At 36.8% G+C, this 25,881-nt stretch overlaps 1 protein-coding gene across 1 annotated transcript; it reads right to left on the minus strand.

Moving 5' to 3' along the window:
• Nucleotides 1-236: 236 nt before the first annotated feature.
• Nucleotides 237-24,919, minus strand: SERPINI1 (serpin peptidase inhibitor, clade I (neuroserpin), member 1). Its single transcript, XM_009582749.1, has 8 exons — nt 24,651-24,919; nt 22,647-22,877; nt 19,756-19,950; nt 18,704-18,908; nt 10,481-10,578; nt 4,277-4,363; nt 2,874-2,963; nt 237-1,013 (listed from the first exon to the last, which is right to left on the minus strand). Exons 1-8 carry the CDS (start codon nt 24,898-24,900, stop codon nt 937-939), a joined length of 1,233 nt encoding a protein of 410 aa, XP_009581044.1. The 5' UTR covers nt 24,901-24,919; the 3' UTR covers nt 237-936.
• Nucleotides 24,920-25,881: the final 962 nt, after the last annotated feature.

Consider the following 25,881-nt stretch of genomic DNA (forward strand, 5'->3'; position numbering starts at 1 on the left):
TATGTTGTTCCTTTAGACATTTATTTATGAATAGAACATTTTTAGACACTTAAAATTAAGGTGGGTTTTTTTGTTTGTTTGTTTTGGGGTTTTTGGGGGTTTGTTTTGTTTTGTTTTTGTTCTTTTTTTTTACTTTGAGAAAGATCATTCTAGATCACTGACGTGAGATACTGCAAAGCTTAGGTTAAAGTAGAACAACTACTTTGGGGGAGAAAAATATGTCCACACAAATGACATTACTATTCAACTATTTTACTTCAGTCACATACATAGCTATTCTACACTGACTAGTCTCAAATATTCATGCGATCAGATTTTATTGGCATCAACAGTTATGGAAGGTGAATTGCAGAGTCACATGCAGGAGCATTCATAAAAGCAACATTTTAGAATCACATGTGGGAAAGTTCACACACAGTCTACCACAGTTATCTTAACAGGTTAAAATCCACTAGGCTTAATTTGTTCCATTAACTTTGATGAGACAGCATATCGCAGTCTGTTTACTACTTTTACAGGAACAGGAAGAGATCACATTTTCCAGATGTAGTTCTTCAACTCTATGAATTGTCATCAAGGTTTGCCATCTGCATTATTCAGAGCTGCACACATTCCGCTCCTGTCTCATTGATCAAGTCAGTCTTTGGACTGTAAAAAAATTATGAATAACGGATTTGCAGGTTTTTGCTTTACAATTCACTAGAACAAGAAATAGTTGTTGACACGTACACAATTTTATTTTAAGGATACAGCAATCACAATGACAGAAACAGAACCATTACTTTAATACTGTAAGCTTTCCTCTGGAAACTGACTTGCACACAGTTAGATCTGAAAGCATTTTAAACGATATCTTGGGGGAAAACACAGCAAACCTTAAATATATTAACTTCAAACTTTATGTGCTTATCTCCTCTTTTTGGTAGCTGGTGGCAGTTAAAGCTCTTCAAAGTCATGGCCACTTGTATTCATTGCTTCAGGGTGCATTACCCTTCCCATGAATAACACAGTACCTGTGGAAAAAGTGGGAAGAGAAGAAGGGAAGGAAAGATGTCAGAACTGAAAGGAAAAGTTGAGGTTGTAAGATGACAAATACTGATGATAAATTCTAGAGCATGTGGTGCACAATTTTTGTAGGAACGTATGTCTCAGAGAACTTTATAGCCATGAAAGGCAATGGATCAACAGCCCTAGAGAAGAGGACCTCTTTGTATTCAGAACCAATACAGTACAGGGAAGAACAGTGAAATCCTCTGCATTTCAGTGCCCTCTACTTATTCTGAAGGCTTGATTGAAAACCCACCAGAAATCAACACAAAGGTTCACTTTCATTTCAGTGGTTCTGATGAAGGCCCATGAAGTACCGCCACTGATGTCAAGTGATTATGACACAGTACTGGTTTCTAGGCTGGGGGGCTCCAAAGGTGGCAGCTAACCTTAACTGAAGCATGAACACCTAATCAGAGTAACCTTCATGATCGCTTCTGACCCTCATATGCCTGAGCTGCTGGACAACGTTCCTCACAGAATTGTAAGTGAGCCCCAGAAGTCACCACACCAATCAGTTACCAATTATTAATAGATAGATACTTTGAGTTCACAGATTTACTCCACATTAGAGCATGCAACCCACAACAAGGAATTCTCTATATGAATACTGCTCCCCTACGCTATTTAAGCACCATTTACATCTTTCGCATTTTATACATTTCTATCTAACCTGTTTAAACACAGTAATCAATCATGAGCACTTAGGGTATTCTTGAATAAGAGTAACCATCACAGATTTTTTTCAAAAGGTTTCTAAGCTTAGATTTCTAGATTAGTAATGAGCTTTCAGGCTTTAACTATAGTTGTTGGAAATTACTCTTTCTACATGCAACATCAAGGCCCATGCAACATTAAGAACTGCTCTACTCTGTTCTGATTTAAACTTTTCTTTTTGGGGAGATTTTTGTATATCTAGTAGGGAAAAGGGCAGATACCCTCCTCCAGACACATTTTTGCTTAATTATGTGTCAACAACAGAAGTAAGGAAAAGGGCAGATACCCTCCTCCAGACCCATTTTTGCTTAATTATGTGTCAACAACAGCAAGAATACTCAATCTAGTTTTGGTCAAAAAAAACCCCTAAGAGTTGGTATCATGCCTTGCACACAAGTGACCCTACCTAGCTAGACTATAAGTATTACTGCAATCTAAATGGTTTAATAAACATTGATACCTATGATGGGAATCTCAAATACTGAAAAAACCTGTCAAACTGAACCTACCAGAGTTTGCTTGTAGAACACGTAAGATAACACAACACACAGACCAATATGACAGTCTGTTTTGTCACCTAGTCACATCCACACCATTAAGACAAATTACAAATATGAACCTAAGGAATTACTTAATCATTGCCCATTTTGCTAGTGAGTGCTGTTCTCATCCTTTGCCTGCCACAGAACACTTCAAGAGCACAACAGAATTATTCATAGCTGTAATATCTGTCCATTATGCAAATAATTTGATACCGGGAACATCTCTCACTGGTCTTACTACAGCCAAGCACTTATGGAATACAATGATTATGGATATTCAGGGCAGTAACGCTGTGTTCTCTGAAGAAAAATGGTGAATTTTTCTTCCCCAGGGTTTTTAGTCATGTAATTATGAATATTTTTCAGGATTATGTCAGATTTTGGTGTCTTACTCGGAGAAACATTAAGGGTACATAGAAAAGGTCAGTCTTTCAATATTAGGTATTTTAAGACAAATCAAGGAAAATTCATAACACAAGGCCAGTTCATCGATGAAAATATGCAATTTTCTGTTGTACACTTGATGATGTACTACGAAAAATGTGGAAGAGTCTGCAATATTCTCACCTGTTCTTCTGTTTCTGACCAAAAAGAAAAAGGGATGATCAACTATAACTTGAGGATACAGCACTGCCATTCTGCTAATGGCAATCATTCCTAAAGGAAAAAGAACATAGGCAACTTGTTAAATATCACTGCACAGTCTCCTTCATGAGATACTTGTGAAGCTCATGAGTAGACACTGAAGTCCCACACTCTCAGCACTAAGCGTCGCCAAGAAATAGCATGAAAAAATCTAACTGAAAATGAGAGAGACCTACAGAGTAATTGCATGCCTATTTATGCTTTAAGAATGATTAACAATGGAGAGTGGCACAATTTCCCAGGCTGAGGGAGCAGCTTATAAATTTTCAGATCCAGAACCTTAAGAGGAGTTGTGACTCCCGCTCACTTGTAGAAAGAAAATGCATTACGTTAGACAGCACTGCTGACCTGTTTTAAACAGCTCCACGCCTGCAGTTGACAGTAAAAGGTAACCTTTAATAACTATGGAATATGCAACAACTAAATGGGCTGATCTCGCAACTTTTAGCTTGAGTCTTTAAATAATGCGGAGGTTGAAAGTAAAATTAACTGGGAATCAGTTGGAATTTGGCTCTTTCTTATTTTTATTTGGATTTCTCCAGGACATTATTATTATTTCCCAGTATTTCATCTACTTTTACATTTTCACTGCACTGTTAATAAAGACTCATGTGTGCCAGTAATCTCTGTCCATATTAACGTTACCATTCAACCCAGTTACTGATATTCATGACCAGGAAGTCATTCTTCCTTACCTCAAGGACTGGTACAAATAGAGGCAAGTAGAAATCACCTAATGATACATATTGGCAACTAATGTAACTTATTTTCAGGAAAAGCATGTGACAACCAAGTAAACCAACCACCTGGCCTCCTAGCATTAATAAGGGCCAGCTATGTTTTTGCTTTAGCACTTCCCATCTTGCATCTCTGTATACAATCTTATTAAAATGCAATTGCAACAACTCTCAACTCCTTCTAACTATTCTGGATCAAATGCCTCTGACTAACTCAATTAACAGATCAAAAATCACAAATGCTTAAGTTCCATAAAGAAAATACAAGTTGCAGTCTGTACCCTCGTGACAATCAGAAGCAAAATAAGGAAGAAGTTTTCCACAAGATGCTCAAAATTCTTTGTGAAACACACCAAGGTTTTCCACAGGATGCTCAAAATTCTTTGTGAAACACACCATGTTAAAAAAATGCTAACACTTTTCATTTCCAGAATTTTCTTCTGAAAAGCAGTATACTTGCCATGCTGTCTTCATGCTACATGCTATTTAGCTTTCCTGGCTGTACAGCAAGTCAGTTTTAAAAAATTAATTAACACAGAATAAGCAGACATTTGATTTAGTTTTTAGTTCTGCTTTTCAGGCAGGTACCTGAGGCAGCAGCAGCTTCTGATCCTTCCTCATTAACTTCTAGAAATGCCTTGTGAAATGCCTTTGCAAGGTAAAGTTCTTTGTTATCTGGAGAGGAAAAGGAAACATACTTCAAGTGGCTCAACAGTAAGATTGAAGTATTTAAAAAAAACCAAACAAACCCAAAAAACCCCAAAACAAACACTCCCAAAACCCCCAACACTATTACCCACCTTCTATACCAAGTAGGGAAGGATAAGAGCTTTGTGCATAGGAGTTGCATTAAAATACCTTCCACCAATATCTTTAATATAGCACCATTTACCTCGCTTAAATTTGCAGTGCTCTCCTTCACTATGGCTATTAAAATAGCTCAGCACTGGCTAGAGCACCAGTATACCAGACAGTAAAAGACAGTCCTTGAACACGAGATTTTAAACACAATCATTAGGAAAAAGGATAATGACATTACATGGCAAATACTTATACATAAAGAATTTTATTTCTGCATTAGGTGCAATACAGACTTCCTCCAGGAAAATTAGGTATTTTCTTTCTTCTTGTCATTATATTTAAAAGAAGCTGAAGACAAATATTTATTGCAAAAACCACCACAGAACTATTTTTTTTGTCTTGTTTGTTTTCCATCCTTCTTTGTCAGCATTTTAATTTCGGTCCAAGCCTACTCCTGCTTAAGTCAGTGGATGTTTCATTACCTTTCTTCAGTGGCTAAATGATCAGACCTATTGGAATATTCAGCATCCTGCAGGAAGCAAGACACGTAACACCATTTAATCTGTTTGACTAAGTTTCATCAGAAAGACATAATAAGGATTAGATATACATTTATTGTACCTGCATAAAATCCACAGTAATGACAGAGCACAACCGGCAGTTAAGAAAGGAATAAAAGCTTTCTCAACAGGGAGATACACAACCATGAAAATCTAACCACCCCAGTGAGACAGTTATACCACTTTGCATTTCTGATCCTTCACAAAGTGTTCAACACCAAAACTCTAGCTGACTAAGGAGGGAAAGCTTGAGACTGTTCATCTAATTACTACCCATTTATTTTGGATCTCACAATGCCAGCCACTAGTTCTAATACTAATGCAAGCCAAAACCACAAGAGACGGCAGTTTCAAACGTCTCTCCCCAGCAGATCTCATTACTGCTGCATACACTCAGAACTGAAGCAAACCTCCTAGTTCAGCTGCTTAACTTAAATCTCACCAACAAAAGCCCCAAATCATTCCCTTTGGGATTGTGTGTAGTAAAACATATACTAGATTGCTAACTGTTGTATTAGTTCTAGGCTTCAGTTCCAAGCCTTCAGGGATGCTATCTTGAAAGCTAGGATAAAGTTTCCACTATGTTACTTTAAAACACGGGACCATCCAGCATCTACTTATCTTGAACACTAAGCACAACTCTCATAGCTTTTGTCTCCTTAGCTGTTAACAGAAAGGCCACCTGAAAACACAATGTGGTTGCATTCCAACACTAACATCACCTTTAAGCCTCAAGCATTACCTGTAAAAAATAAATCACAAGCTAACTAAATACTACAACCGTGTTAAATAGTCATCCCCTAAAGCTTCCATTCCATTATGGATCCATTAAGACTCAAGTTCTCAAAAAATGTTTTGGAACAAACACTGGATGTGCAAGAACATTTACATAGTTGATAATGGACAGATACCTAAGGCAAAAAGGGTCACAGATCCATGCACATCAGTAATTCCTATTGTGCATGTCTCACGTTATGTGTGTGCTGCCTTTGTAAACATGTCAGTTAACAGGATTCTTGGTAAGTTTATTGGTCAGTTCTGCAAATTCTACCTTCCAGGCAGCTGTATTTTGCTATCCTTGCCTGAGACCATTTCAAAGCTCTATTGAGCTTTTGAGGTATATGGCACATACCAAAAGAAATCAATAACTTTGCAGCCTTTATAGAAAAATGCTGGTTTGGGGTTCCTTATCTTAAAGCCAAATAAATTTTTATGTTTAATAACAAAGAAATACCCACTTATCCTAATCATGTATTTTGAATACCTTTTTTTTTTTTATTACAACACTTAACCCTGCTCCTGTGACCTGTAATATTTACAGTAATACTCTATATTTTCATCCTGAATGCTTTATTTTGCATAGCGTGGTGGTGCTTACAGTACACTGAGGTATATTTCTGGTCAGAACACTTAGCACCTCAGAAGATTGGTCTCCATCTGGTGAGCTTATAGACCCTCATACAGATAGCATAAACATTGCTAACGTTTACCATCAGGTAGAATAGTAGGCCTACTTGTAAATCTATTCAGGATCTGAGTATTAAAAAAACCCAACAATATTTTGTTAAATTGACAGGAATACAAGTGCCACTGCAGATGAGACCAGTATGTCCAATTAGTCTAGCACACTGCTCCAGCTATAGTATTATTGTTGCTTCAGAACAAGATATAACCAGCCTTACAGATGAAAGCTACAGCACAACTTATAAAAGAAAAAGATCCTCTTTTTCAGGATGTGCCTTACATCCCAAACCAAGCTTCTAATCCACAGAATATATAGAATGCCTTTATTCAATGTAGTATAGACAGTTTTGATTGCTCTGAAGCAATTTTTTTTTAATCCTACCAATCTCATGACCTCAAGGAATACCTAGCAAAGATCTCTGTGGTTAAGTTTTCCATAAGAGAAGTACTTTCTATTTGGTTTCAACTTGTTGCCTTTCACTTCGTTGGATATCATTGTCCTTGGATGGTGAAAAGAGCAATTCCACATCTCAATTTACTTTCTCTAGACTCTTCTCTTTATATTGCTACTATCACATCCCTCTCATTCATCTCTCCCTGAAGTGAATGAATCTATTTTCATATTGAAGCATAATGTTGTAACCTAGTGTTCAAGCATTCTTCTCTTTGTTCTATTCTATGATTGTCAAATCACTGACTGCAATACTTCAATATCATACACATCTTGTCATTACCATACATCTTTCCTTTATGGCTTTCACTGTGGATAAGGTGGGGCTTACCTGAGTACCTACTATCATGTCATTTTTCTCTAGCAGTTTCTTTGAATCTGGATTTTTCACAAGAACCAACATGATTTGATTGTTAGCGTCTCAGAAGAGTCCCATGGAGATTTGGTTTAGGTTTAAGCTTTCTGCAGGACCCTAGCCTACATACCCATTAATGTGTGGGAGTAATCTGAGGCTTACTTCTAACGTACATGACTCCGTTAGCATCACATTTCATTTGTCATTACACTCCATATGCTTGCAAACTCCTACTCATAGCTGCCAACTGGTTGCTCTGCAAGTCTCATTTTAAAAAAGCATGCAGGTTTATTGGCTTTTCTAGCTTAGGTTGACCCAGAAAAGTTATACCTACCTCAGTCAAGACTTCGAAGAACTATTTACTGGACTGGTGCTCTTCTAACTACTTTATATTGTGAAAGTAAGTCATTAAGATTACTTCACTGCTTCCTGAAAAGCAGGTCACCCTGAGGTTAAAAGCAGTTGCCACTTAAGGCATTATACAATAGTAAGAAATATTATAATCATTTGAAAGGGAAGGAGAATTTTAATATTGAAATTAGTTCAAGGGTAAGTCCTAAGTGGTGTCAAAATACTCAAGTGGCAAGTTTACGTGCTGTGTAAATTATAAAATCCCAAATACCAGAAGTTGTTTCAAGATTATTTTGAATACCTGATGGAATGAGAGATGCAAGTAAAACCTGTCAAAGTCTTTTGCTGAAAGTGAGAGTCAGAATACATGCAACTAGACAGCCAAATAGGAATGTCCTCCTACTCACCTGTGTCAATTGTGAGAGAGTAACATTTAAAATGTGCATCCGGATTAATACTTTCTCTTTGGTTGCTCACAATCTAGACATCCCAGAAGGTAAAGCTGACTCGTCTATTTCCATTTTTCAGATTGAGTGCAAAAAGCAAAAAATTCTAAATATTGAAAAGTAAGTCTGTAATCCTGCAATTTGGTTTACATCCACCAAACCCACATAGAATTTCACTGAACTCAACAATCTGTGCCTGGATCTGATTACAGGATTAGGGCCGTTATTGAAATTGCAGAAGGCTTTCCTTGACAATAATCCAAAGGCAAGAGCAACAGGAGAGGGGGAGGAGAGTATTTTTAAACGCAACAGAATTTCTCAAAAATCTCCTTAGATTTATGATTTGTATCTTCCTAAATTAAAAGTGTCCAGACAAACATTTTGTTCGAATATTTGCATTTAAGGTTTCGTGAAGTGCCAAATTTTCTAGAGGGCTGACACTGAGATGCATGTAAACTTCTGGCTTCAACTTCCCTGTTACCTGACATACTATTCAGGTATTTGCAAAAGCAAGCTTTCAACATTTTTCTTCATGATTTTTTTCTTCCCCTTCCTCCTCCCTCTTCATTTTACATTGTGAAAATTAGAAATAGGAAACATATTTTGTATTTTAATTACTTAAAATTTCACCTCCATAGCATCAACAGCAGGTTTTTCATTAAAAACATTACTGCAAAAACATTTTCTTAATTTATAAGTGACCTTTTCATCACGTGGTGGCACACGCCCTCTTAGGTGAAAAGCAAGAATGTTATAGTAAAACTCATGAATTCTCTCTGCACGCTGCTCTACATTACTTAATAAACAAGTTAATCTTTAAATGGCAGAGGAGTTGTCAGTCATGCAAAACATGGTATTTTGATTTTGTACAGTACAATTGTCAAAAATATAAAACTTTTAACAAGTCATTAGTCACATGGATTAAAACACAAACAAGTTCCAATCTTACTGCTAACCTTTCAACTACAGAATTAGTCCCTGATATATAGGTGAATTTTACATGAAATGAAGTAAGAGCCAAGCACTGCCTTTGTGGTTCAATCTCCCCTATGTATTTTCTATTCTCTTTAGTACTTCTCCTCAAGTAAATACTTTTCTGTGTACAGACCAGAAATTACTGGAAAGCTTACTTTTGTTTGGGGTGGCAGACAAATTGAAGGTGTTTTTCTTCAGAAAAATTATATTTTTTTAAGAAGGATTTTTCATTTATTCAAATTCTTTTCACATTAGCTAACTCCAGCTCTTCCCACAATTTCACTGGAAGAGTGAAAGCAGCAAAACAGTGGAATAAGCTACATGATATACTATAAAGAATATTTCAAACTTAGCAGAAGTGAAAAGGATATGAAAATCACAAATATTTCTGCTGTAAATTTTAGAGGAAGGTTCACATCCATTACCACTATTTTGAACAAGCCACACAGGTGTGATTGTTTCCAGAGACAGACAATTAAGAACAGGTATTTCCCATCAGCTAAGGATCTATCTGGCTAATTAGGCAGTAATCCATAGAGCAGAAACACATACAGGGAACAGTATATAAGCATGAATTACAAGAACAATGACAGCAATCTCACACTAGTGCGTGCTTCTAGATAGAGAACAACTGGGTTTGCAAAAATTCAGGTCTAGACAGACCATGCTAAATACACTGCTTGCATGGCTACTTTTGCTACACAAAAATGAAACAACTTCTCAGGCAAAGATGACTCAGCTACCTTTTGTGCCAGTTCAATACCTTTTAGGAGGTAATAAAAGCATAAATATGTCATTTCCATGTGAATTTCTAAATGTATTGGATATTTCAACTTCTGAAAATGAAGTGTTGACAATGTGTTGAAATAGGCAAGCAGCTTTTATCTCAGAACTCTTTCTTTCCTGTGCTGCTTCTATACAGCAGGTATCTGGGGAGATGACTAATTGTACAACAGTTTAACGCTCTTAATGCTGTGAACAAATAGCCTCTGGAGATAAAAGATGACAACCCCCTTGTTGTGTGAATCTCATTTGCCATCAAGGCACTGAAGCCATATATTGCTCTAATGTGGATCTGCCTCTTGCATAGTATTACACTTTCTCTACATTTCTAATGACATCGCATTCTGAAATACTCGGAGCGAACTTCCCCAGGTCAAAATCCCCCACCCTACACACATACACTAATGGATTTCTTCCCTGCCCCAACTGCTCCTACAGTGAGCACATTCTTACATGATGCAAAAATCCCAAAGGATCAAAAAATTGCTAGTGGGTTGTTTTTTTTTTTTTTTTTCCATAAAACCACTTTGAAGAGCTTGTTGGTTATCTTTAGGTGATTTTAGTACTTCCTCATATACCTCAAGAAACAACGCAAGGACCTCTTACCAGACATTGCGGTGAGGTCAGCGCTGCTGCTGAACAGCTCCGTAACTCCGAGACCTCTCCAGACATCTTTCAGATCAATTTCCTGTTCTACTGTGAACCTGGAGAACATAATAGAAAATTACAAAAAGCCCAGAATGTAAGCAATACTTACTGTTATTAGAAAGTTAAAATTTCTAGGTAATGACAATTGAAACACCAAGGTAAATAAAGCAGGAGAGGTAAAGTAGGTGATTTGGCACTGGTAGTATAGCATAGTGACACCTTCTACAAAAATGCTTACAAATAAATTAGTTTACTTTCACAGGTAGATTTTTTTTTTTTAAATGCAGAAGCAAGCAAAAAGATGCTGCTGGAATGTACAGTCCCTGACCATAAAACCTCAGTGCAAAATGATGTAGTGACTAATGTAAATGCTTACTTTTTATACAAAAGGTTTACTATAAAAACTGAATTTAATTTTACACATACTAGAACAGAATATCAAATAAGACAAAGGACAGCACAAGCTTGATAGCTGTTGGCAAAGAAGGAATAGGAAAGTAAGAAAGATACTCCATTTTTATTTAGACAGTAAAAGCAAAAACCAGCAGTTATGAACACGAATATAATGCATTTCTGCCTCAACTTCTAATTACTCTGGTGGCAAAATTTTAATTGGGTTTTGACTGTGAGAAAAGAACAGGGAAAATGTTGTTAGCGCAAATGCACATGTGAGTACAACCTGGCAGGATTTCAGGGTTCACTTGCAAAGCCATGTTCTAGGCTATGTTGCTATGCTGGAAGGACAAATTGAGATTAATCCTGAGGGCAAGATTTTGAGCAAAAGCTTTTTCCATTTACAAAGACTTCTTTTCAAACATTATAAAAGTTATGCCTGGTGTCAATAAGACAAAAAAGACTCAAGTCCTTAATGTATGACCAGAAACAGACTGGAAAGCTGGAGAAACAGAGAAATATGTCATAATAATAATAAGAATGGCAGCCGCAACCAGAAAATACCAGAAGTCTACAAACACAAGAGACAAATTATAAATATTTGTTATGGGTGAGTTATGGGTTCTCTGTAAAATGACCAAACAAATTATTAGTGATTCAAGTTATGCTGACAGTGACTGGTTGTAACTGTACAACACAAAATATATAGTCTATCAGGTGTTGTTACAGTTTCTCCAGCAAGCCATTCAGTCAGAAATAACTCTGCAATTACATTGCAGTCCGTAGTGAAGGGTCTTACCTGTGCTAGAACCAAAAATAAAATAAAATGTGCTTCTGTGCAATTTCTTGTAATAATTCTTTTTCAGGACTAAACTTCCTCGACTACATGGAGGAACATGTTCTTTTCAGAAGAAAGTATAGGCCAGAACTCTGAGCAGAGAACAGCTGATGAAGAGCTGAGATGTATGATACCTTGGCACGTAGGTTTTAAGTCTTGGCAGCTTGAAAAAGAATAATCTGGATATCAAAAGACACCTGGATAAGAGTCAAGTGGATCTTCCTCACTTACAACATTTACACAAAATGAGAAAAATCCAATACACAATGTACATTCATAATGAGCTTAGAAATGCCATAAGAAGCCAAAAATCTATGATAGAATAGATGTTAGTCATTACACAGAGTAGAATTTTATGCAAGTTAAAATAAGATCTGGAGATAGTCCAGGATCGATAAATCACCGGTGGCACCGCAAGTCCAGATGAACTCCAGGATATGCCTGGAATAAAACCTCAAAAACTGATTTTTGTGATTTTATTGTTTTGGCAGTTCTCAAAAGAATCAGAAGAGACCAACAAAGATTTATGTACTGGAGGAAGCTTACGGTGTTCTGGCATATTCTACATCAGTCAGTGTGGCAGCATTTAAAAAAAAAAAAAGATGTCATTATTTTGATGAATGAGATGTAGGTACACAGACGAGATGACCTAAAAACTGCCAATAGGATTGTAGGAAGGGGAAATGTGTCCTGTTTTTTCTTCAAGAGGAATCATGACTCACTTTCCTCTTAGAAAGCTGTGGACACTCACACTGGTCAAAAACTACAGGCAGGGAGCTCACAAGACCTTCTGCACAATTTTAGCTTTAAGCTGAGAGACAAATCTGCAAGTTGCTCATTCATTCAAATTTCCCACTGGCTCACAGACTCCAACACTAGTTTACTCTCACTACACACTTGTAAGGTAAGTCCAGATCTATTTTAGAGACTTCAGTAAAAACCCTAAGAAAGATGACTTAAGACTTGATTCCTGATGCCAGAGTTAACTAGAGTTAAACAGTACAGAGGTTCTGTCTGTGCACATTGAATAAATATTTCCTTCTATGTTAAAACTAAACTATAACATTTTGAAAAAAACACATCCAACTGTACCTACCTTACAAACATGCAGAAAAGGCAAATTAGCATTAAAATGCATTTTATAAAGATGTCAGAGTGGTGTACTTTTCCTTTTTTTGGCTTTTATTTCACCATAATTAGTATTAAATGTATCAAGCTTTCAAGATAATTTAGTAGTTTTTTTTACTATTAAGCAGTAACGTCAAACTAGTAAAGAGTAACAGGATAGGATATTAGCAAGAAAAGTCTGCATGAAAAGCAAAATTTGAGGTCACAAATAAGAAAAATAACTGCAAAAAATCATTTTTTCCAACTGCAGAGAATCACTATAAGATATAAATGGAAATCAGGTGGGTTTAAGTCTCTGGACCACTAGACAGAAAACACACTTACCTGCTAAGCGATGAACTGTGACCCAGAAAGAAAGCATGACAAAAGATGCTTTTGCATACTAATCAAGGAAGAGGTTTGGGAGATGTTTTTGAAAAAAAAAAAAAAACCAAAAAAACCCCCAAATCAAACCAAACAAAAAAACCCAAAACAACAACAAAAAAACCCAAACAAAAACCCCCACAAAACCACCCCCATAAAGCCCCAGCTGAATATGCATCTGAAAAAAGGAAATGCAAACAAGTTGATTGGTTATATTGCTAAAGAATACCTACATGAACAATAGTAGCAGTCACTTAATTACTGGATAGAGGCTATACCCCTGATCAAACCAAACAAAAAACCCCAAAACAACAACAAAAAAACCCAAACAAAAACCCCCACAAAACCACCCCCATAAAGCCCCAGCTGAATATGCATCTGAAAAAAGGAAATGCAAACAAGTTGATTGGTTATATTGCTAAAGAATACCTACATGAACAATAGTAGCAGTCACTTAATTACTGGATAGAGGCTATACCCCTGACTGAAACCTCTGGAAAGGCAAATGCTGAGCAGGTGGATGAGTGAAGGTCTCTACAGTATCTATAAGAGTGAGTTCCTGCTTTTTATGACAAATAAAGTAGAACAAAAATATCACATCAGCTGTATAAATACCAAACTATCCCTTTATGAAAATAAAACTAATTACTTTCCCTTCTCCCCTTTTAGTTTTGTCACATGGTAAAAACCCACTCTGGACCGCTGTTCAAAATGGCATCTCCCCTCCTTTCTCACATGCTCTGAAGAGCGGCGAGAGTTACAGATAAGCTACTATTAATGATATTTCATATATTTTAGCTGACATCAGAACTAGCCGCTTTTGCAAAATAACAGGACTGCTTTATACTTTGAAATATAATTTCAGGCTAGGCAAACCAATGTAAACATTCAGTATGAGTTATCCTCCAGTCATATTTGGATTTCTTTGCGTTCCTTATAGGCAGTGATGTAGGCATTCAAAATCAAAGCCGACAACCTGGAATGCGGAAGAGACGTTCAATCTCATTTCCCAAGCTGGGCATCTGCTCTACCTCCAGACTTCAGAAATGCCGAGCTACATGATCCTAGCCCTGACACGTGGTTATTTGCAGTGTTTGTTGCATATAATGAACCAGATGGTCATACTTTTTTCCACAATCTTTTAGGTACTTCTGACGCTAAAAATACTATGAAAAATCAGTTTCTATACTTCAGTATCAGAAGTCACGGAATAGTTGCAACTGGGAGCATTAAAAACCATAAATAGAAGTCTGAGAAAGCTCAGACACTGAAGAAAAGATGAGGCATTTTCACCATAGGACCAGAACAGGAACAGAAAGACTGGTCTGTTGAGTCAAGAGAAGAGCTTCTCTACTTAAGCAGTTCTAGAATGTTCACCAACACACATGTTCATGGATATTTGCTTCTACAGATCACCTTAGAAAGCACTGAGCAGAACGGTATCAATAAGGGATAGAGGTTCTGCCTATCAGCTGTTAGCCAAAGTCAAGGAGAAGTGAAGATGTGATTTAGCTCTAGATTTATTTTTACAATGTTCATTTGTAAAGTCCCTCTACTTCCTACATGTCAAAAGCAGTCCAAATAGCTGAATAAAAATACTTCCCTTGGTTTCCACCGTCTTTGGATCTCTCTCCCACATGAAATGAAGAACAGAATGAGACACTTAGAAAGCAGAATTAGATTGAGAAACTAACAAACAGTTCTCTGGAGAGTTTGGTAGAGAATGATGATTTTTCATGAAATTTAAAACTTACACAAGCATTAGACTAAAACGATGCATTTATGTCATCGACAGTCTCCTTAGTTATGTATCTGAACCTTTAGGTTTTGGATAGAGCATTAACTTTAACATACCATATCAGGCCATCTTTCTTCTATTTTACAGACTTTCAAGATAGAAAAACAGATGGCTTCATCTTGTATGATGCTGTCCAACCCTTCTGAAATGCTGAATTTTTCATGAAGTCCTTAGACGCTCAGGATCCACAGAATCAAGGATTGGGGTACACTTTCTAGTTATACATCAGAAGTGAACTAGAGCCTAGTATGATTCATCCAAAAGGCTATAATTTCACAAATTACTAAGAGTTCTGAACAAGCAAAAGCTAGAAATTCCCGGTTTTCAGATTGGTTCTAATACATTACATTCTGCAGAACAAAAAGCAAACAAAGAAATGGCTCCATTGCTTGAGATCAACAATATTCTTGCTTGGAGGACACGCCCTCAGGATCTGAATCACTATTTTAACCTAGCAAACAGCCTACAATACAAAACTGCCAGCTGATATCAATTCCAGCATTTCGGCTGGAATTTCAGCTAGGTTGTCCTGAGGTGCTAGAACTAGCCTGCATGATTTAATAGCCTGAAAACAAACAAGCAAGCAACAAAACCCCACTAACAGCAAAAACAAACAAACAAAAGAACCCATACAGCTGCTCTGACCAGGTGAAGCAAGGCAGGTTATGGTTCTTTCTCTGGCAAGGTCCTTCTATCCAGGGCTAAATATGGGCTGCAGAAGTTGGCTAAGTGTGTATTTCAGTGGGACGGTTTTATGCCTCTTCCGTGACTGTATCTCAAGAACAATCAGCACGGGACTATTCCTCGTGAAAAGAGGACTCAAGAGAGTGTGTTAAAAAAAACAGACTGTTTTTTTTGGTTTGGGGTTGTTTTTTGGTTTTGTTCTTTTTGAGTGAAAACAACCTTCAGCTAAAGAAACTTATTTCAACACCACCTAAGGCATTTTTAAGGTACTTTAAATGTACAAAAAAGCAAGAAGGTCATTATAGAGAGCCTGGCATACTGGAACAATCCTTAAGAGTAGATCTGCAGACTGTAGCACTGTTATTAGGTACTAGTTCCTCCTATGCTCTTGAAATAATTTATGTTAGAGAGACAGCTTTGTAAATTAGATTCATGGTCTGTTTCACTCCTATGCAAAAAGTGGATTAAAATGTTGATCACTTTAGTCTGGGTTAAGCTGGAAACAATGATTTGAAAATGAAAATGAGAAAGTATAATTTAACAATTCTGTACAAATTTCTCCTTTGCTATTAAGAGGAATAATACACAATTTCATTTGCACACAGATAATGCAGACAGAAATTGGAAAGTTGTGATTAACTCTGCTTTGGCTAGTCATTCAGGTCCTATTACAAATGTATAAGTTTTAAAAATGTTCACTTTATATTGGGTAGCATCTTTCAGGATATAAAAATTTAATTTTATTCTACTGCTGCTTTCAATTTCTCAGTGGACAGAGCCTGCAGGCCACATTTCATAACATGCCTTTCTGAGTCAGAGCATGAAATATTTATAAAGTGTTTATTTAGAGCACTGATAAAATCCTGCAGACCACCTCTGAATCCCTAACGGCAATCCAACACCTTGGCAGCATGTAATTAATCTTGGAATTTTTGTAAGAAAACATATTACTATATGGAAGTTCGAGCTCATGACAGTTACCTTTTATAATCTGAAAATACTGATGGCAAATCAGCACCTGGTTGTACCTCTTTTGCCTTTCTATAGCCTTAATTCACAAATGTTTACCAAGTTCTCTGAGGTTCTTAGATAAGATCAACAGGCATGACGACTAACCTGAGTATGGAATAAATAAGGACGTTATATGACCACAGAAAACCTACACTTCAAACTCATGTCTGAGAACCCGGCTACAGAAAATCCTGGAGTCTCTGCTTTTGGTTAAAAGCAAACAAACCCCAAAACTACCTCCATAAACTTAATTCAAGTCATAAACATAATTAATATGTTTTCAATGACATTCATGTATTTAACTTTAGATACCTAAGCTGCTTAAATTTCGAAGCTAGTTTTCACAGATTCCCTATATAATCAATGGAGACAGACTTCTGTTGTGGATCTTGCACTCAAGAAATTCTTTGAGAGAAGATGTCCAACTTCAGCACCTGATGCATAGGCTGTGAAACGCTCCTTATAAAAGGAAAGCTTAAGGGATGGACGAATCCTCATATTTTACTTTTCTTTACCATCTAGGTACGGTTTGCCCAAGCCAGCAGGAGAAAAAGCCTAGGAGAAATGCCCCTCCCCTGCATCTTAGTGGACTGTTAATACTAAAGCTCCTGGGACCTGAAGCTCCAAGAGAAAAACAAACAAAAATCACAGGAATAGTGTACAGTAGGTTCAGTTTGTATAAAACCTGCAATGCAGCTCTTTGCTGGTCTCCCTGCTTCTTTAAAGGAAATGCTACTTAAAAAAGAAAGGAACTTTTACTATGGGGCAGAGAAAAATAGCCCCAAAATGCTGCTGTTCCCTCACCACTCTGACTCCAAGCGTAACAGCTTTAAAGAGAAGTGGAATTCCATCTCAAGTTGGAATCAGGGCATGCTGACAGCACCAGTCCATCTCAACCTAATTTATCCTGGCTAGCCTTGTTTTATTGTGCTCAGCTGCAGTTAGCTTCTTGAAAGTGGTCTTTGCTTGGAAAGGAAGCTGATAAAACTGCAGGGATTCTTGCCCTGCTCTTTATATGTGAAATACAATAAACTCAAATCTCCAAGTCACATGAAAACAAATAACTATTTTAATGATTAAAAGGATTCACTATAGTTTATTTTTTCTGCTGCCATGCACCCGCTGCACTGTGCCACAAAAGTAGAATAAGTAGAAGTGATCCACATCAAACTTGTGCCATATTGTTATATAAACACTTCAATGAAATCATTATGAATCACTGAAGGACATTATTAGTGATATTTAGTAGTAAACAACTGCATTACTAAGTCAAGTGTAGGGCAAGCACGAAAAATACTTGAAAGTAGATGAAATAGAATTCTAGGAAAGATAACTAAGCGGTATCTGTGAGCAAATATGCCACTGAGCACACAGAACTTATGTCTACAAATGAACTGACAGAAGTTTCATCCCTTCTGGTAGTAACATCTTGTTATTCTACTGCTCCTCTACAGAAAAAGAAACCAGTGCTTATCACAACTAAGAAAAAAGACAAAAGACACAAATTGACTGGAATTACCTCTCAACACTCAACCATTTGTATCTACACACCATTAGAATTTTTTTAATTAGCAGCGCATAGAAATCTAATTAGGACCTAAATGAAACGTTTTAGCTTTTGTTAATTCAGACTTGCAATATTTCTATGGCTCCTGTCTAAGTGGAACTTACCCATAATGAGTTCTGCAATACTCTGAACATCATTCAGAGTGGATATATTCCTGATGATGAAATTCTCCTTTCTGAAGCTTACATATGAAAGGGATGCAAATGCAGTGCTCACCTGTTGCGCAAACAACCATCATTCCGCACTGCACGCCCCTGGGCTTTCTGGTAAAAGCAACCTTCACGTGGATGCTGCATAACTGCAGACTTGATCAAGATGTTCAAGTTTTACCTACTCTGCTACTCCAATCAATTTGAATGCAGCCTTTCCCCTTCTATTGACATGGGAGCATATTCTCACCTTGGTAAATACACTTCCACTTTTTGCTTCTTTACAGAATTAGCCCATTCATTAATCAACGAGGCTTTGACCAGTGGTTCCAATGTGACCAGTGGAACTTCCTGTCTGGAAAGAACGATCATCATACTAATCTCATCTCCCTCATATGGTATTTCCAGAACTTGATAGATACCACCTGCTTCATTGGAGCCATCGCTGAACTCTCCTACAGAAGAAAAACAACAACAAAAAAGCTATTAGAAGTATTTTCTTTTGGGGTTTTTTTGGGGGTTTTTTTTGGTGGGGTTTTTGGGTTTTTTTTTGACCCTCTGTATTCTACTCTGTATAAAACTTGTATTAGTTTCTTCATCATAGGATTTGAGGCTTACATCTGCTTTCTTAAAGAAAACAAGCTTATGCAATCACACAGCTTGTGGATAATCATACTTCTGAACCTATTACCTAACTTCCATTGGTTAGACAGAGAGAAATCTAGAAGTTGTTAAGGCTGCCAAGACTTTCATGGAAAAGGGCAGAGGTTTTTTTATTCAGGAGAGACAATTTTTCAGTGATGAGGCTGAGTGAAATACTGCCAATGCTAGACACCATAGAACCTACTTGGAGTTCAAACTCAAGATAGAAACGATCATTAGTTCTGCTGTTCAAAGAATCCCTGTTTTACCTTTCTAAGGATATTACAACAGTCATGTGCAAACATTATTCATTTTAATATTTAGGACAGCACAAAAAAAATATTTTAGTGAGAAGCAGGACTAACTCAATAATTGTAAAGAAGTTAGATATAATGGATAAACATTCTGAAATCCATCATGTGGCACCAAACGTACCTAAAAAAGTAATCAGGAAAGAGGTCATTATAAGCGTTGCTACCTTGCTATAATACACAAACACACACATTATGAAAAGACATCACAATCAGAGTCCCTTCATTGGGCAAACACCACATTTAAAATTCTAGGTGAAAGAACAGACAACAATACAAATGAGTATTACCACCACAAACCTATTAAGGGAAGACTTATTAGCTTTAAATTGCTAAAGCTCGAACTTACCATAGTAAAACTCTCCCTGCTGGTACATCATTGGAATCTGCACTTCACTTTCATCATCTTTAGTGAAAGAGAAAGTTCTTGTATTTTCAGGTCTGAACTGTGATTTCCAATTGCCTTTAAAGTAGATTGCGTTGATGAGAGCCAAATGAGTTAGAGCACCAAAATCTCTTGAAGACACAAAATCTTTGATCATATCTAAGAAGAAAACCAACTGTCAGTTGCATGTCAAATTGAGCATTAAATCAAAACTTAAGACAGCTTGAAAAATGCAAGAAAATAAAAAGCTGTGCTAACATGTAAATTCCAATTCAGCTGTTCCATTAAATCTCAAATTAAACTGCCAGTGTTTTGTAAACCTAAATCACAGTGTAGGTGCCTAAACCCTTCCATTGAGTACACGATAGTCAACTGTTTCTTGACCACTACTTAAATATACCGCACAGTGAAACCAAGTGGAAAAGGGGTCACATGAGGAATGTTTACACTGGTGCTATAATACCGTTCAGCACTATCCTCTTAAGGTCAGAACTTCTACAAACTTTGGCTCCAATCCAAAGAAGCACTTAAATGGGTGCTTAATTTAAAGTGTGTAAGTATACCCATTGGAACTTCACCTGGGCCAATTTTGAAGGAAGCATTCCGTTTCTAATCAAGTAATATCCAACAGACTTCGAAGTAAGGACTAATCATAAAAAAACCCGTAAATTCCTAGCATTTGCTCCACTGACATTAGCTCTTGAAAAGCAAAAGAGAAAAAACCATCTAGCATCTGCTCTATTCATGGGAGGTATGTCAGCTGAGCATGGCAGCTGCTTTGCTCCTACTCCTCAATAAGTCATTTACATCAGAAAACAGTCTGTTACCTGCTTTAGCTCATCTTAAATGGCTTGCTTCTCGGCAAAATAATTTTGAGTTTGTTAAATTTGGTGCACTGACCAGATTTGTTACTATTCTTGAAAAATTACAGCCTACTTCAGAAAGCTTTCTTGCTCACTTCTATTTTTAACTGACATTGCAATGCAAGGTGTTAAAATAAACACATTCCTCAGTCTGATTATTACTTCTTAATCCATGGTTTAAAATACAGATTAATTTTGCTTTCTGGAGCATATGACACTGACTAACTGGTGTGAAATTTGTGTATCAAAGGGCAGTATTTTTTCTGGGTTGCTGTTTGTATTTCATTTTATCTAGAACATTCTTAGAAATGAGATGTGACCATACTGCCATACTCGCTCTCTGTGGTTGGGAAAAAAAGTAAAAATGAAGAATGAATACACTTCCAATTTTTCCATTTCTATTTGGTACATTATATCCCCTTATATTTTTCAGCCACATCTTGTTAATACCCTAATGTACGTTAAGAGTTTTTCTGTCCAGAGAAACCTTTGACAATTATGTTTTCTGCTCTGAGCCTCCCATCATGCTTAACATGCTGGAATTGGAAACCTGCCTGTCTTGTACCCCTTTCCTAATGAGAAAATGAGCCTCCTCTTGTCAGAGCTGGCAGGCAGGAGAGAGTGAGATCTAGTGGTCAGGGACTAGGCTGAGGGACTGTTACTATCGCAACCTAATGCTAAGAGACCCACAGCTGCCTTTGTCAGCTCTGCACAGCTCTTTCCAGGGCAATGGTTACGAGCTCGGTCAGCACATGTGGTGGGTATTAAGCAGGAGAACTTGTTCTTTCTAAAAGAGAATTTTACTTTTTCTTCAGACAGACACTGCATTTCTCTGAAAACACTCTGCAATCTGGTGCATCACTTACGTTCCCTCTATTTCTGTTGCTTGAGATAAAGGGCAGAATTTATTATGAATATAATAGCTGCCATTTTCCCTTGGAAGAAACAGATCATTTCCAAAATGGAATAAAAGCATTATATGAAGTATTTTTCCACTTTGGTGCCATACATTTCCATAAAGCATTATGGATTCTTAAATGCTCAGACTACAGGGAGATGTGTTAATTCCTTACAGGGGATTCCGATACCTTCAAATTTACAATGGTACGATGGATGTTAGAGCCAGATCCCTGTTGAACTACTCTTAAAATATCAACCTCCACAGCGTGCCACATGAACTAGAACGAGATTATGCTTTGATCCCTACAACGGAGGACTAACTTCACTTCCATACCTTGAGACTCTGCATGTAGTCAGAAAGTGTCACATCTTTGGGATTCCACAAGCGAAGCAAGCACTACATCATGCAGATCTGAATATGCATATTTACATCGGTAATTTTGTGCTTACTCCCCTGCTGCAAATTTTTGTTGTAAAACTCTGTTGACAGTCTTCCTAAAAGCAACTACTCTCTCAATATGCTATCTAGTTTCCTCACATTGGAAAAGATCAAATTACAGGTTCTGATTTTGTGGTTCAAAATTATCTTTTGTATTCCTTAGTATTCTATTTCTCAGTACCTTGTAACTATGAGTTCCTCAGAGAACTAGTGATTCTCCACACATTCAAAGCATAGGCCAATAACCCCTTTGTAGGCAACTTTTCTGCAGTTAGCAATAGTACTTATCTATTTTTTTTGTAATTTAATACTGAAATCAGTATTAAAATACTATTAAAATGCCTACCACTAAAATATTCTCCTTCAATAAATGTTACAGATACTTTAAGATAGTAAGACAGGGGAAAAAATATTCAGACAGATACTACTATATGATTAGCAATGGCTAATATTACTTAAGACAGATTATCCCTGCACAGGAAAAAAAAAACAATTTCATGAAGACCTGATACTTGAATTCTTTTCATGGGAGGAGATACTTTAGTCTCAAACAGAACAGATAAAAGCCAAGGCAACAATTCAACAACACTGGATAACTTTGGAAACACAAACACTTACTGCAGGAAGTATATAAAAGAATCACGTGGACTTACTATTTGTATGATTCTCCACCCACTTATTGATGTGGGTAGCTACAGCTGCACTTTGGCTGAAATCTATATTCTCTACTTCAGCTTTAAAGTATTTTTTCACCAACTGCAGAAATTTGTCACTGATATGAAATCCATTCTGCACATAGAGAGAGTTAGCAATATTCAGAACATAATGACTTTCTTCAGTAGTTGCCATATCAGAAAGGTCCTTCAAGAAGGTAAACTCTTCACCTGATGAAAGAAAAACAGATTCAGTGTTTCACAAAGGAAAGTTATTCCATATTTTTTCTGCTGGAAATTCACAAAGACATTTTATGAAAAAAAAAGAAAAAAAAAGTCTTTTTTCTTAATAAACTTGTTTCTAAACCTACACACACCTTCAGATCTGAAAGAACAATCTACAATGCAGAACATACTATTTACAGCTTATTTTTTCTACTACTTATAATTAGCGTAATTAATGAGATATTTGGATCCCATCACAGACAAAGCTATCAATGGTAATCCTTTCAACACCAAGAGAGTAATTAAAAAAATTTATTTTTATAAGTCACACTTTTATGTCTTGCCACCATAAATCCTTAACAGATTTTTCGTTACATCCTAAAAAACAGTTATTTAAGGAAAAATGAACTTCAAGTTTTGAAGCTAAGGACTTCCCCATAGACTTCTCTCTGAAAAAAAACAGGTCTAGAATTTCCCAGGATCCTGCATGGGGTAGTACAGAATCATTTGCTTGTGTCATAAGGAATCCTGAGTAGGATTAAAGTAGTCTGCTTTAAGATAGGAAGCTTGTACTGTTGCGTCGTCTACCTGAAGCTGAAATTTCTAATTTAAAAAAAAAAAAAAACAAACAACTTGAAGATTGAATGCAATGATATATTCCAAGCAGAAACCATTGGAGTACTTTCACCGAATACCACTCATATGCAAGAACAGTGAATGGCCTAGCTGAAATCAACTGCATAACTTCTTCAATTATAGCTAAGGGATAATTTATCAATGTTTTAGAGACAAACTGTAGAACTAAATATGTGCTGTAGTTTCCACAGAGGGGCATCATCTGTGCAGTGGTACTGTTGAACACATCTTGAACACTGTAGTCAGCAATTCCTCCCCGAGATCCTTTCACCGAAGACTTAAAGTACGTTGTATGAATAAGAAATTTCATTCAGGTTTCAAACCAATTACTTTGATATCAAAATTCATAGAAATTGCTTTTTCAAAGTCATTTTTTGCCATTCGCTCATCCTCTGCATTTGCAGTCATCTTACAGTTACTTGCGCTAATAGAGTGTGCTTGCACTCCACAGCACAGCACTACATCTAGACGCGTGACTTGGCTCTTCCCATACTAGAAATGGTATGGTGTGGTAGTATTGTTCTCTTCTAAAGAAATGAATCCTGTTTCTCAGAAAGGCTGATGGGAACACATGGCGTATCATGCTGAAACAGCCAAGATGCTTCTATTTTCTAAATTAGCTTGTATATCTGTATGCGACATGCAATGCAGACAGAACACCAGCAACATAGAAGTAGGGTAAAGAATCTACAGGTTCTACCTACAAGAACCGAACAAGTTGTGTCAAAGTAAGAGACATTTCCAGTTAAATTACTAAGATTTTCCTACTTCCTTATAAGCAATATTGCTAAAACTACTGCTTTCCTTTTCAGGTTTCATTATAATCCCTAAAAAGGATGTTCCTAAAAAATCATCTTGTAATTCTAGAGGCTTATTTTGCAGATGGAAACCAAGATCAACAGTTAACTGCAATTGCTTAAGATTCAGGTGCTCAAGCCAGGATTGTACGTTAGCATCTCTCAGCTTATGCAGAATCCACTGAAGCATGCTTCAGCATGCTCAGGCCATCAAACATGATGCCAAGAAGCCTACTGATTAATAACCCATGGACATGACCCAGCCCCTTCCATCATTGTTCAGGCACTGCCATCTGTTTCTTTAAGATAAAAAGCCCCATAGTAAAACATGACTAAAAGGCCTTACCATTTTTTAAGCTGTCAAAACCCAAGGAATGTCGAATTTCTTTCAAAGTGGTTCCATGGGCTCCAAGCTCTACCATTCCCATGGCTATTGCAATGCTCAGAGGAGAGAAAAGAATATTCTCATCTTCTCTTGTAGCTCGCAGCTGATTGTAAACATTCACAGAAAGCTCAGCAATGGTTTCATCAGGAAAATTTGTCTTGAAGGCTTTGCTTTGCAAAACAAGCAACGACAACAGTCCAAGGAAATACATGTCTTGAGATTCTAAGATCTGCAAGAAAATTTTAGAGGAAAAAAGTTAACCTTGTTTAAGTAATTAAAGATTCAACTTGAGAGAAAAAATAATAGTAAACTTTTAGTCTTAAATCTGTGTGGAAAAAAAACCTAGTTACGGAGTTCAACGCACAATTCAGTTATTTGGAGGAGAAACTAATACATATACTGTTCAAACTGAAGCAATGATCTATTTTCAAAAAAATAACCTACTTCATTATGTGGCAATAGATTAACAAAACACAGCTTCTACAGAAAAACACCTCAAAGACATAGTAACGCATTTCCTACTTCTACTTTTTAATTCTGCTGTTGTCATTGTTAAGCAATGCTGATCTGGAACTACTATGTATTTCTGTACTTTTTCACCAAGGAGACCTACAAATCCACGTTTCTTTCGTTTGACCTTCCAGTAAGATGCAACTTATTCATCTAAGTCACTCTAAGCCCCAAACTGGTTAAAACTATTTCAAGCACTGCGAGAGAGCTTGCTGACACCGGTGACAAACGAAATGTACCATGATGTTGCTCAGTTACAAAACACATGGCCAGCAGCCAAAAATTCTTTGAAAGAAAAATAAATCATGCCTTAGTTACCAAATGAAATCCCTTTTGTTAGTAAATAATGGTGAAGTTAGGTAGTTATGCTAGCTAAGAGACACCACCTGTTCAGAGATCTTTAGAGGACAAAGTTATTGTATACACCAGTGAGAAAGATTCAACAGAGGAAACAAGAAAGTAAACTAAATAGAAAAAAGGGTTAGCACTAGTGCTTTTGACTAATCCATCCTCCAAGCTTTGCTAAACTGCTTCAGTAAGCAGCAGTTCTCACTCTATCCCAGTTTAGCCCATCACACAACTACAGATATTAAAATTCCAGCTCCTGGAGCAGTGTACGTATGTCTCCATCCTTCCATTTTCCCTTTAAACTTCATGCTACCTTGGCATATGACCCACTACT

Source organism: Fulmarus glacialis, unplaced genomic scaffold (genome assembly GCF_000690835.1).
Source record: "Fulmarus glacialis isolate BGI_N327 unplaced genomic scaffold, ASM69083v1 scaffold6298, whole genome shotgun sequence".
Lineage (NCBI taxonomy): Eukaryota > Metazoa > Chordata > Aves > Procellariiformes > Procellariidae > Fulmarus > Fulmarus glacialis.

What these genes read in the sequence shown, in the direction of transcription:
- SERPINI1 (XM_009582749.1), bottom strand. Translation starts at nt 24,900, where the DNA reads ATGTATTTCCTTGGACTGTTGTCGTTGCTTGTTTTGCAAAGCAAAGCC. An exon ending in TTTTGACAGCTTAAAAAATG is followed by an intron (nt 22,878 to 24,650) that starts GTAAGGCCTTTT and finishes TTCTTTCATCAG; the next exon opens with GTGAAGAGTTTACCTTCTTG. An exon ending in TGACCTCACCGCAATGTCTG is followed by an intron (nt 4,364 to 10,480) that starts GTAAGAGGTCCT and finishes TTTCCTCTCCAG; the next exon opens with ATAACAAAGAACTTTACCTT.